The sequence below is a fragment of the Rhinolophus hipposideros genome (assembly GCF_964194185.1).
Source record: "Rhinolophus hipposideros genome assembly, chromosome: 18".
Taxonomy (NCBI): domain Eukaryota; kingdom Metazoa; phylum Chordata; class Mammalia; order Chiroptera; family Rhinolophidae; genus Rhinolophus; species Rhinolophus hipposideros.
In genome coordinates, this window is record NC_138064.1 from 9,126,775 (window position 1) to 9,140,983 (window position 14,209).

Below are 14,209 nucleotides of genomic sequence, written 5' to 3' on the forward strand. Positions count from 1 at the left end.
TTTTGGTGTAGAAATGATACTCAGTCCAGAAGTGCGAAACTTGAAATTATGCTGCCGTGAACATGATTATATTGGTTTGCATTCTGTATAATCAAGCTCAACAAACATTTATTGAGAATCTAGTAGTTATGTTCAATATACTGTGGAGATATTAGGAAGGCTAAGACAGGAGCTCATACATAGTCTGATAGTGGAGGCATTGATGCCAGCAAAAGTTTTCAATGTGACCCACTGTAAGGGAGATATCGTAGATCTCAAAGAAAGGGTATGTGGTAGAACTTGGGGAGAGGCTGGTCATGGTTGGTCAAAAGGTATAGCCTATAGAAATTAATATGTGAGTTGAGTCTGAAAAAATGAGAAGTAGCCAAGCAAAGAAGCAGGGTGTCTGGTAAAAATATGAGTGAAGGCAGAGGGTGAAAATCTTTCAGGATAGTGGGGACAGATAGGGGCTGTCCATGAACATTAGGTGGTTTCAGAGCAGAAAAAAGCTTATTAGGAGAAATTGGACCAATTTCCTAAAAATCAGCTATTTCAGAAATGGGGCAAGGACCACCCTGGGTCTTTGTCCTGAGTTACTACCGAGAGAAGATTCTTCCCCACGTGGGATTTTCTCCCATTGTCTTCATTGCCTGAACTGTCTTTGCCCTACCTCTCCACACCATCATCACAGGTGACAGATTACAGCAGCTTTAACACCTTCAAACTGGGGCTGCACAGGAGAGTGATTGACGGCCTAACATTTATTCCTTAGTTCCAGGCCATATTAAATAACTACATCCGGTCTTCCTACTCTGATCAGAAAGGGTTAATTATTGGCCTGGAGTATTTCATCATTACTGCCATGGGTCATAGTTCATGTTTAATTAGCTGTGTTCATTTCCCACTGCCTGACTGTTCTCATTGCAATCAGAATTGGGTGCATGGGACTCCACTTGCATAAGTGTCTGATTCAGCTTTCTGGTTACTAGTGAATCCTCAAATGTCACCAGAAACAGAAATGCCAGGGTCCCACATTTGTTTTATATATCAAAAAACTACACTTGTTTCTCCCAATGATCCATATAATTAAAAAAATGATCCCGTGGGAATTTGTGTATTTTTGTTGTCGTTGTTCTGGATGTGCTAGGAAACAAGGTAAGGTGAGAGAAACCTTTCCCCTGAGGGCTGATCACAGCTCAGACCCTGATACTTTCAATTTGTAGTTTTTAGTTCATCCGGGAAGTTCAAAATAAGTAGTTGAAAGATACCTGGGGGAGCTAGCAAATGAAGAGCAGAAGCACCTGTGAGGCGAGGGCACGGAGGTGAACATCCTCGTAGGGGACAACAGGTGTGGGAAAGGGGCACGAGAGGGGCTCAGTGCAAGGATTCAGGAAGAATGTCCTAAATTGAAGTGTCCAGCGGCAGCAGACAGGAATCATGTGTGACTGCCTGATTGGGGTCCTAGTAGACAGGGTTGGATCCATTCATCCCACTGAAGATGAGCCTATTGTCCACAGATGGTGGCCCCTGTCCTGTGTAGCTTGCAACAGATTTGTGTGGCTGAACTTCTACAATCAGGTGTTGAAACAGAAAAATGAAGAGCAAGCATATGAATGTTAATGTGCCTTTCCCTGTACCTGCCTGGTGGCTTCGGGCTCAGAGGTGATGGTCTCTAAGCCTCACGTACAGAACCAGAGCTGGTAGCATGGGGAGCGGGACACACAGACCTTGGATGTTGTTTGCTTTAGGTCTAAAGATCTGTCTACACATACTCCCCCTCCACTGTAGCTTGCTGTGGTGTCAGGGACTCCCCCAAATCATGCTGTCTTTACCAATCCAAACTTAATGGCTTATAGAATAAGGAGTAAGACTCCATCCACTCTAAACTGTTTACATGAAAGTATTGAGCCTTTAGGAAAAAACTTGCTATGCAGATTGTTTCTTGAAAGTGTCTTTTGTTCAACAAAATATTTATTGACCATTTATCTACCGTGTAGCAAACAGTAGGCTAAGGGTAGTGGGACCTAGGGCTGCCCCTAAAGAACTGACAACTAGTGCGTGTGTGTGTCTGTGTGTATGTGTATGGGTCGGTATGCGTCTATGTGTGTTGGCAGACATGCATGTCAGGAGATGAATCGTGTCGCATGTCAGGAGATGAATCGTGTCGCACAGAGATGGGTTGTGCTTTGTGAGTAGAAGGATAGTGATGGTGTTGGATGACTGAACGAATCTGAAGGCTGCACAGAAGAGGGGGAATTGAGGTTAGATGAGATATCAGAAGAAAATGGTGTGAGAAAGGCACTTCTACCCAAGGTGAACAGAAACTCATTTCCTTGGAGTATGGTGACATATTCAATGCAGTGTGGTACAGGATGTGAGGTTAGCAGCAGGGACGGTGGTCGGCTCAGACGGTGAAAGGCTGGCAGGCCAGGCTGAAGAGTTTGGCTTGTATCCTGCAGAAGATGAAGATCAAACCACGCTTTAAAACAGTGTACTGTGTTTCCCACTCAAAGGGTGTTCAGTGAAGCCACATTTCTCATGTCCATCAGCTAATTCATTCTTGCCAATGGATTGGAGTCAAAGTCCTGTGTCATTTAAGGCCAACGCAGATACGGGAAAGTTTGGAAAACCCTTGTTCTAGAACAAGTGACCTGCTTGCCCCTATGACATGAGAAAAAAATAAATCTTTGATGTGTTCAACCATTGAGATACAGGGGTTAATCTGTATTGTTGCAGAACCTAATCTATCCTGACTAAAATCGGCAGAAGAATCATATTTAAAAAGTTTTTTCTTTCTTTCCTTCCTTCCTTCCTCTTTTCCTTCCTTCCTTCCTTCTTTCCTTCCTTCCTTCCTTCTTTGTCTCTTATTTTATGTTACTTTTTAGGAAGTTCACTTTAACTTCTGTTAGACTTCATGTACTCATGTGGTTAAAAGAAAACAAAAATGTTACTTTAAACCATCCTAGAGCTGAAGGGAGGTTCAAATGAAATCATGTGACATCATGTTGTTAGATGTAAAGTGCTGACTAGAGTGAGAGATCCATCATTTTTAGGCAGCCATCAATATGGCCTAAATGAGAAAGAAAAGAACCCCGATTACTCCTTAGTGATTTCATCATGACCGTGCCTGGTTTTGCTTTCTTGTGGCCCGGAAGGTCTTTTTTGGTGCACAGAAGCCCATTCTTTCTTTCCCTGGATAGGGCATCATTTTCCATTTCTGGAAACAGCCCTTCATGTGTTGGGCCATTAAGCTTGTCTAGATAAAAATTAGACATTATATCAGGATAATAAAATAAGAAATGGAATCATCTCTAAATATTTTATTCTACATTTTTTATGGTCTAATTGAAAGAAAAGAAGCAGCTCAATTCACCATCAGTATTTGAGGATGTAATGCCTATTGAAGCAGTCCTGGAGAGTTTCAGCCTGCAGACATTTCTCAGAGCTTCTTCCATACAGACGATGACAACTCATCACCTCTCAGGAAGTAGCTTTGGGAAAAGAGTGAAAGAACTAATTCCTGGGGATATAATAGCTCACCTTTACTGAACACTGTTCTCCAGGACACCCCCTGTTCTTAAAAGCTTCACAAGCTTTCAGTCACTTAGCTTTTCATGACCACCCTCCAAGGGACGTTCAACTATTAGTATCCTTTTTTGGATGAGCAAATCAAGGCACAGGCAAAAGCAAACTGCCAAGGTCACACAGCTAGATAGTGATGGCACTGGGGCTTGACCCCAGCAGTCTGCATGATTAGAGCCCCTGCCTCACGAACATGATGAAGATTGGAGAGCCCGGGCTTACCTGGGGATGACGAGGCTGCATATTCTATAATCAGGTGGACTGAGGAGTCCAGAGAGAAGCTAAGCTCAGTCTCAGAAAAATAAAATTAAATTTCTTATCCACTTGAGTTCATGGCTCAGAACATTCCTACCCCCTATATCAACAGGAAATTATTTCAAGGATGTATCTGGATGATATTTTGAAATATTAATAGATGGGCTCTTTCCTACTTGCTTAATAAAACAGCCCCAGCCAGGCAGTCAGAGAGCTTTACTCCATGTGTCCTCAGGGTACAATCTTTACTCTTTCAATGCAGACGAAGAGAAAGAAGTCGGACTCAGGCTTTCAAAATGCCTCATGGAGGATATCATAATAGCACGAAGAGAAATAGCTTTTTTTGCCTTGCAAGAGGATGTGTCTTTTGAGCATTCAAAGTAAAGAGCCTAGAATAAGTTTGGAAGAACACAGAGTGATCACTTCCCCACGACAGAGAAAGTAGGCTGAGGGAGATGGGAGTTTTAGAGGGTACAAGAGTGGTACACGATGTGAGGAAAGCTAGACACTGGTGAGAAGATATATTGCCACCTCCACAGGTTTAGCACAAAAAGAGAGGAAGAGACAACTCCTGCTAACTTTGGGAGCTCAGGATTAGAACGGTGTTTACTGTATCAGAACCAGGAATGGCAGCTCCTGGGAATTTTCCCAGCCATCATTGGGTGGGAGTTGTAGGATGGTCTCCTGGTCAGAGAAAGGACCAGAGACAACAGCACTTTAATTTCTGCTGCCCAGAACTAGGAGTGAAGAAGTGAAACTTTTCATTCCCTGTAAGGACACAGAAATCTAGCCAGGATTGAGAGAGGGAAAGAGGGAGCTGTGAGCACCCGTGTCCCCGAAGAAAATGTGACAGAGGGACACTGCGGCAGAAAGCAGTGCAGTCCTGACCTGGGCCAGATGGGAATCCAAACAAGGGTCTGGAACCAGGATGACCGCTTCTGAAGGCCAGATAGAACTCTTCGTCTCAGCTGCAGCCAACTTGCACAGACCTCTCCCTGGGCTGGGCCCCCTCCCTCGTCCCCACCACACACACGTGAACACGCTACAAAAGCACATCCCCTGGAACTTAAGTCTCAAAATGGGAAAGTCCTTCACAGGCTGAACAACTCTGTAATGACTGAGTTTCCTCAGAAGTAACCAGGGTCATGTTTCCTGCCACCAGCCGTATTAGTTACACAAAGAGAAATTTAGTTGATGAAGTTTTCCTTTTTTATAACTAGAGCATACTCCTATGACTTGGGAACTAACTGCATGACGATTTCGTGGAGCTAAGAGGCAATGTCTGAGCCTTTGTCAATGACACAGAATGAAACTGGACATGGAGTGTACCTCGGGTAGGGGATTCGAAAGTGGTGTGTCAGGTCTGTGTGGCAGAAACAGGCAGTAAATAACAGACCTTTAATAATTGTTTCACTGAGCAAATCTAGTCATTTCCTTATGAACAGCTGCACTATTCAACTTGCAGAAACTTAAAACGAACATACTGAGTGGAAGTAAGTAGAAGGGGACAAAATACATGCTGTAAATGCAAGACCGCTGGTTATAACTTGCAGGTCAGGAATCAAGAGCTCCTGGGTTCCAGGAAAAGCATCACTGACATCGTCCGGGGCAGGACGAGAGATCGGCAAGTCCCAAAGGGATGTGATGGCAGGAGAGGAGGGTTCAGGGAAGCAGGCGAGTGGGCAGAGAGGAGTTGAAATTACAGTCACTGAAGGGGAAATGCTGGTACTCAGTAGCTAGAATCAGTCCTTTGAAATAAATCGCCAACCTAAATATGAAAACAAGCGTAGTACAGTATACTGAAGCTGCTTAGAATTGAGCTTTTGCGTCAAGCCTAGTGTGAGATAATTGGGACATGGATTGAACTGGAATTTGCTTCTGTTGTATTAATGGAGGGAGGATGTGCTAGGAAAATTAACAGGAAGACAGCAGGCAGGGAGAATGAGCAAACAAGGGGAACAAAGTGTGTCCAATCACCCTCGAGCACTTAGAAGCCACCATTTACATATAAACAATAGTTAGACTAATTGCATACCGTTTGTGACTACCACTAAAGGAGATTTTCAATCAAAGATTGTCATTAGGTAATATTTAGCAGTCTCGGTTCTTGTTTCTCCCCTCACCTAAGAGCAATAGAACTGAGCTCATTTGCATTATTTTATAACTTCGGCAATTTACTAATTGAAACAGGTTCCCTCCCAGTTACTTTGAATTAATATTATTATCATTAAGAATCAGAGATTTTGGAAATACTGCCAGTGGATTCACTGGGAAAGTAAAGCCTATTATGAAGAAGCTATTATTTCATCTTTGTTTTCTGCTTGGACAGCTCTACATTCAGGGGCCCTAGGCACTTTCTGATAAGCCAGGTCCCATCCTCCTTGCAAACTTCTGGTAGATTCTTGAAGCCCATATAATTCCTTAATGCTGGGGTTTAGGAATTGAGGAGGTAAGCTGGGTGGGACCGTGCAAGTAGGAGAAATTAGAAACGATGAAGGAAACCAGGGCCTGACCTGAGGACCTTGAACTCGCGACCACATAGTCTCAGTCCCATGAAGTTCATGATAGAGGAAGAAAGTGGTGAACTCAGCCCCCCCCCACTGCTGTTATCCAAGGACGTGTTTAGGACAGCAGAGCAGGTTAGAGCAGTGGAAAGCAGGGTGACATTTTGGGGTTGGAGATGGGAAGGAAGAAAAGGCTTTCAGCCTGTGAAAGAAGAATTAGTAAGATTTAGACAGGGATAACTTGTCTTCTGCCAAGAGCGCTTTGGGGTTCAGAGGGGAACTGGAGCGCTAGGAGGAAACTAAGTTAGAAGCCCAGGCATGTGGACTGAGGCAAGACAGCTGAGACTGCAATGCAGTGGGTCCAGGTTCCCCAGGGCTAAACCAGGTGCATGATGCCACAACTAATTCCCACTAGGATCTATAATTCGCCTTGGTCACGTTGGCTTAGAAATGAGATCAGGATGAGCTGAATGTATCTGCAGAGAAGCACTTTGTTGAGTACAGCTGGTAGAGACCAGACAAGGCAGGGGTTAGTCTGTGGAGTAGAGGTTAACAAGGCCCCCCCACCCCCCGACTCTATCACTGAGAAAGCAAGCTTTCTGTCTGCTGCCCAGTCTGACTGCAGGCGATTGACAGAAACAGAACATCACACTTCATTTCTATGGTAAATGTTTATTGAGTATGCCCAGGATGCGGCTGGTTTCTGGAGAGAATCTAAAACAAACATCAAAGAGCTTAATGACTGTTACACATTTACCTGACACATATTGAAACAGCAGTTGAAGACAGAGTTCGATTAAGAGGCAAGGAGAGAAATACACTCCATGAAACTACTGGAACTCAGGGGAGGGGTGAGTCCAGGGGGGCTTCATGGAGGAAGCAACACAAGAGGGGCCTTAAACAGTGGGTAGAATTTAGACAAACACAGATGAAGATGGAAGGCAATTCCAGATGGAAGAATACACCATGGGTTGTGAGAATTAAATGAGACATTTCACAGAAGTCATTTAGAAAGACTCCCGTCACCAAGATAGCCCACAGCAAAACAGGTGTATGGCCACTTCATGATTAGTGCTGTTACCATTTTTATTTTTATTAAATTTGTACTGCTTTTGGTAAAGGCAATGGGGATTTAATGGGCATTCTTGGAAGATAGTAAAGAAGCACAACCCTGACTTTTTTTGTTGAGAAGTATGTGGGATAAAAGCATCACAGTAAACCAGGCTCCTGTTCGTTTTGTTTTTTAATCAGAACTGTTTCTGCATCAAAACTGCCTGTGGCTCAAAGAGGGCCATAGAAATAAGTGACACTAAGTCGTTTAAGCTGCGTTCCCACAAACACCACTATTGACTGCTGAGGAACTAACATCACTATTTTTTGTTGTTGTTGTTTTTTGTTTGTTTTTTAGGTAACATTTATTAGGAACCTGCTAAGTTCTGGGTGCTGTTTTATTATTACTAGTATTATCATTATTATTATTATTATTACTAGTTTCGGGTGTACAAAACAACATAGTGATTAGACATTTATATACCTTACACAGTAATAACTCCAATAAGTCTATTACCCATCTGACACTATACATAGTTATTGGAATATTATTGACTATATTCCCTATACTGTACTGTATATCCCAATGACTATTTAAAAAAAATTATAGTTGACATTCAATATTATTTTATATTAGTGTACAGTGTAGTGGTTAGACATTTACATAATTTATGAAGTGACCCCCGATAAGTCTAGTACCTATCTGACACTATACACAGTTTTTACAAAATTATTGACTATATTCTTCATGCTGTATTTTACATGCCTGTGACTCTTTTGTAACGACCGATTTGTACTTCTTAATCCCTTCTCCTTTCTCACTGTTTTTAGTCAATGCTTGCATCTCTCAAAAAATGAAATGAAATCTCCTGACCACACCGCACACCTTCCTTTCTGCTTCTCTCTTTGTCCAGTGGTCCAGTTGTTTGATGGCAGACATACCACTAGGAAAGAGATAAGAATGATGTGATTCTCTTCAGTGCCTAGAGACCATTGTCTGCTAGGACAGAGTACAAATTCTCGTAGGGAGAAAACGGGGATTTGTTTGTCCGAATATTCAAAACATCCCCTTAGGAAGTACATTCAAAAAATGGCAAATGAGGTTTCAGCTGAGAGAGATTATTGCCTGAGTCTCAGAACAACCGCCTTATTGCCCATGATTAGCCCTTTGCCATGGCCAGTCTCTCTTCATTCTGTTTGCTGTCACGTTCTATAAATATCAAAGAGATGGCAGTGCTTCCTGGGTGCACAAAGCCTGCTTCTCCAAGGTAGAATCTCTGGGTCTGCAGGCTGATTTTACAGAGGGGATTGTTCAGTCAATGGTAAATGGCAACACACTCCAATTTCAGTGTCTATTTTCTGTTGTGGAGCCGGGCAGCTGGGCTGCACGGGCGCATGCTTTAGGGGGTGGTTCCCAGGGACTGGGTCCCGTGAAGCCAGTCTAAGTGACCTACTCGGGCTCTGCTGTTTTATAAGAGTGTCTTGATCCTTGAGGAGTGTGAGGCTGACTCTAGGGACAGATCCCCACTGAAAGTTTCATTCTCAGTGTTTGCGTGGAAGCAAAGCTTGAGTAGAGAGGTGGATGTTATAGTAAATCTACCTTGTCGAGTACAAACCAAATTACTTCCAGAACACCAAAGAGGGTTAAAAGAAAAACAAAACAACCTGCTGGAATTTTTCTCGAAATATTTTCCTTTATGGCATCAAGGACCACTTTGAGACCTGGGAATTATTGCAATGACTGAATGCACCACCGGGCAGCATATGAAATAACCTGAAATAACCTGACATTCCAAGCTTTCTGACCCAAGAAGCAGGAAACTTGTCTTCCCGATGCCCGGTTTGTTCCTGACACAGTCTTGTAGAAGAGGGAAGTGTTAGTTTAATGAGGATCACTGCCTCCGTGTGGCTCTTACATACTTTCAAGGTGAAAACTCATCTAACTCTTGAACTTTTATTTGTTCTCGGAGACAACTTGTTGCAAAGAGTGGCACGGCTCACTCCAGTCCAAGAATCTATTTCCCACTGATAGTCAGTGCAAAGAATCAGCAAAGAAAGTCTGGTCCTTCCTTCCTTCTTTCCTTGCTGCTGTATCTCTCCTGGCATCAGGTACTGTCCTAGGAGGTGTGGGCTTTCCACACCTCTGACGTTCCTGGCAAAAACTCACAGCAGTAACCCCTAAGAGCCACTACCCCTAGCACTACCACAGGACTGATTAAACGTGCTTTCACCAAGGAAAGGAGGAAAAATTTGAAAATCATGCACTCATGAATGTTACTCACAATGCACATATTTTCTGCAGCAGCAGGAGAAGAAAAAGACCTGTCTTTATAAGAAACAATATAGGTCTTTGCATGGTATGAAAAACTTGTTGCTTTTCCTTATCAGTTATTTATTTATTTATTCTTTTTAGTAAAGAAAATAAACTGCACCCGTGTACAATGTTAGCTATTCCCCTTTAACTGGGTCTCTTACATTTTATGGGTTATTTAAAATCGGTGTTCAGAAGGAAGGCAGGACACTTACCTTAAAGGAGTAATAGAAGGAGCCCCACTCCTCTTCCTCCTTTACTTCCGGGAAAGTTGTGGGGAAGCAGAGGACTGCATGAGAATCCAGCATCTGTGTGGTCCCCTTGGAATTGGGGCTGTCCTCTGTGAGGTTGGCTGGCATGGCTCAGGGGGAATTGAGACTGGCTGTGTCTGCACCCTCAGCCGGGGAACGATCTGGCTTCTCCTGAGAGCACGGCAGCATCCACACCTCCTCTGCCTCCCTGGGCTTCCGGCTGGAGCTCCGCTGAGCAGAGGCACAAATCCCTCCCGGAGCCCACCTCACTGAAGAGCTCTGCCTGACGACGGGGAGAATCCACGTGCTGCTCTCTCCTCAGCAGCTGTGATCCAGGAGCTGGCACAGCCTCGTCACCCCACAAGCCCGCCCCGGGCCCTGGCCTCATCTCAGGAGCAGATCAGAGCCCACTGCAGCCATCCATGTGACTCCCTGGACAGGCCTCCCTGCCCACTTGTGCATTCTGTAGCTTCTAAAATGGACCCTTGCCACCCATTCTTTCCTCCAGTTTCAGCAACACTGGAATTTAGACTAATCAGCAGGTAGAATAATTGAGGTCCTGTGTTAGCATTTCTGAAATCTGATCATAATTATGCATTGTTTCAGCTGGGGCTGCCCTCCGGCTTAGAATCCTCAACCAGCCACTTACTTAGTAGCCTGCACATTAGTTCAGTAAACGTCAGTAAATAGCACATTTGTATTTCACACCCGTGATTCTAGTTTAGTTTTGCACAGGGCAGTCCTCTGAGAAGGCTGGGGTCTGTGTTTGTCAATAAGCCACGATGCCTTGTAATGACTGGGAATGGTGCCTGGTAAATACTTAACGCCTCAATATCCTTTTATTTGATATCCAAAACCAGTCTGTGAGGGAAGCAGGGAATGTGTCTGTATGTTTTCATTTTACACCAGAAAAGACTGGCTCTGAGAGGTGGAGTGGCTTGTCCAACATCCCAAAGCTGGTGATGGAAACGAGATGATAACCCATGTCTTCAGAAATTCCTAGACAGCAGTGCTTTTACTGTAACATACACTGATTTGCACCAAATCCCAAGGCCTATGGGAGGCATGAAGTTAACGTGTTAGCAGGTCAGGTGTAAAACAGGAACTAAACTGCTTGTATTGTATTCAAGCATAGTACTGGTTACTTACATTGAAAATGCGCTGTGAGCCAATATGCACAGCCATTGGTTAGTGACACCTGGTTTGAGAAGTTTAGTGATGATAACAAAAGACTGTAGCTCCATGAAGTTTTCTGGCGAAGCTTTAGCATAATCCGTGCAGTACAAAAAAGAGCCCCAGAGATTCCACAAAAAAGAGAGGGGCATTGATGGATCATAGGACTTAGAGTAAAACCACAAGACACCCGCCAGAAAAGCTTAAATCCTAAAGCAGGGAAAGACCACATGTTGTTGGTAAGGGTGTGTAAGACATACGAGGTCGGACAATTCAGTTTGCCAACTCATCCTAGACAAAGCGATTCATCCTAGAAAAAAGATATTCATTGCTGAATATCACTATGGTCACCTTCAAAGTTCTCCCCTTGGGAAGCTAAGCACCAATGCCAGCACCTAGTACACCCTTCAAAGCTATTTTGGAACTCTTTTTCTGGAATGGCCATCAGAGCTATCGTTATATTACCCTTGATGTTCTGAATGCCATCAAAATGTCTTCCTTTCAATATTTCCTTTATCTTCGGGTAAAGAAAGAAGTCTTTGGAGGCCAGACCAGGTGAGTAGGGAGGGTGTTCCAATACAGTTATTTGTTTACTGGCTAAAAACTCCCTCACAGACAGTGCTGTGTGAGCTGGTGCATTGTCGTGACGCACGAGCCATGAATTGTTGGCAAAAAGTTCAGGTCATTTAACTTTTTCACGCAGCCTTTTCAGCACTTCCAAATAGTAAACTTGGTTAACTGTTTGTCCAGTTGGTACAGATTCATAATGAATAATCCCTCTGATATAAAAAAAGGGCTAGCAACAGCGGTGCAACAAGTTCGTGAACTTAATTGTCAGACCTCATAGAAGTATCACACGCTAGTGTAGCGATATAAATTGGTGCACACGCTTTGGAAAATGTTTTGGCAGTACTACGTAAAGCTGAACACAGGCATGTTCTATGACCCACAGTTTCACGGCCAGGAACATAGCCAACACAAATGCGTACTTAGGTTAACCAAAAAAATGTAAAGATGAATAGAGCACTTTTGTTTGTAATTGCCCCTAACTGGAAACTACCTAAGTGCTCATCAAACAGTAAAGTGGATAAAGAAATTGTGGTATATTCAGACATTGGAAATCGTGCACTAATGAGAATGAATGACCTACTGTTGCAAGTAACAACATGTGTAAGTCTCAAAGTCATAAATTTTGAATTACAGAGGAGTTGGACACTAAATAATGCATAGTGTTTTATTTCATTTATATAAAATAAAAGCTAAAAAACCCTTAGGTGTGTGGTGCCTGGCATGGGCTGAAATTTCACTATTATTTGTTCAGATTTTGCTTTTCGGCTCCTGTTTCACATGTGCTATATATATCCTTTCAATGCAAAGTCTCAAATCTCTACGTTTCCTGTAGAAACTGGGAGTTGCCTCAAAGTCCTGGATTTTACACATTCACTGCTCTCCAGGACAAGTTTCTCAACTCTGGCTGCACATGGAACAACCTCGGGTGCTTTTACAAATACTAATACTTGGGTGTCATCCCCAAAGGTCATGGTTAGATTGTTCTGGCACAGAGCCTGGACACTGGGATTTTTTTGAAACTCTCCAGGTGATTTTAATGTGCACCCAGGGAACAGAAACCCTAGCCTAGGAGAACAGCAACCTCTAGCTCCCTCCTCTCAGTCGGCCACGTTTGCTACCTGCAGCCTTATTTCTAGGGCTGCTGTCCTCATTGTCTGGTTCCAAGGGCTGCTTCTGGTACTGCTGGGACCACAGTGAGCCCAACATCATGCCTGGGCTCTGCTTGTTCAAGACCCAGTTTCAGTCACTGGGCACCCGTAGTCTCAGTGGAGCAGAGAGCGGGAGGAAACTTTCATTTCTTTAACTTTGGGCCGCCAGGGTTTCTTCTCTCGTTTTCAGCAACAGGAAATGATAGTTAATCTCCAGTTTGGAGGCATTCAGATGTGCAATTGGATCACCTTTCTAGGACTATTGCCTTTCTTAAAAACTATCCAACGAGAGCCTGAAAGAAGAATTTCCAGGTAAGGAAGCGAGGATGGATTAGAAAGGTCCAACTCTGCCTGTTCGATTTTCTCTGCCCTTAGAATTCATTCTGCTTTCCTGACCTCGGGGAGGTGGATCTCACAGGTTAGTTCTTGTACCTGAGAGCAACAGATCCTGGACTGGGATATTACTGAGGCTTGGCAATATCAAAAGAGAAACCCACACAAACCACTTTGGACAAACTTAATGGGTATCCTTTGCTCTTCCTGCTTCTCAGGCTGTGGGCCTTTGGAAAAGAGGTGGCGTCCTGGGAGTTTCACCTTTTATTTTGTGTTCCTCCTGTATCCCAGGCGCGTGCTCAGTGCTGTGTTCCTTGGACTCCTCTGCCCCTTCCTGACACATCAGGACCATCCCAAGCGTCTACTTGGGATGAAGATACCTCACGCCAGCCAGTGGCAGTCAGGGAACCTCCCTTGCTACCTGGTCACTCTCCAGGTGACCAGGCAGTGTTCACACACTGAGACATGGGCAGTGTTCTCACACTGATGGAGAATCTAAAGCTTCAGCTAAAACAAATGCTGTCTGTGGCCAATGTCAGGACCACATGGACTCAGGCTGGCTCTGCTCCCAGCTGGCCTCTGATGGCTACAGTGGGTTAAGGATGGGGAGTTTCCCCCAATCCCAGGGCACAGATAAGCATTACCCCTATAGGACAGTCTATGGGGACAGGCTGGCCTTTGTTGATTATGGGTGATTACCAGATGTTAACGAAAGGACAGCTGGGAGCTGACTTGGGTTTTGTAGAGCCTCCTACCATTGGCTGCCAAATGAGCCGTCCTGCAGTTACCTTTTCCTCCAAAGCAGTGATGAGTGCGCAGCTCTTCATGTTTGCCAGGGGAGGGGATGTCCTTGGGCTGCAAGTAATGGGATTGTATAAGTACTGCGGAGAAGGAACACATTTATTTTGAAATATTATCTTGCCATATTTTGATCATTACGAAGAAGCAGGATTTTCTTGGTTTTGTTTTGAGGCCTTTTGGTATTCTTTGCCCTCCACTCTCAGCCTCTTCTCTTTCTAGGTGAAGGTTACCTTTCCCAGGTTACTGGCTCCC

General features: G+C 44.0%; 1 protein-coding gene across 2 annotated transcripts in view; it reads right to left on the reverse strand.

Annotated features, from left to right (window-relative positions):
• The window catches only part of NPSR1 (neuropeptide S receptor 1), a 104,407-nt gene extending 94,177 nt beyond the window's left edge, over positions 1-10,230 (reverse strand). For both annotated transcript variants that reach the window (XM_081080135.1, XM_081080134.1), the window contains exon 1: positions 9,897-10,230. In XM_081080135.1, the coding sequence (XP_080936261.1) occupies positions 9,897-10,040 (144 nt within the window). In that variant the 5' untranslated portion in view covers positions 10,041-10,230. The remainder of the gene's footprint in view (positions 1-9,896) is intronic.
• Positions 10,231-14,209: the final 3,979 nt, after the last annotated feature.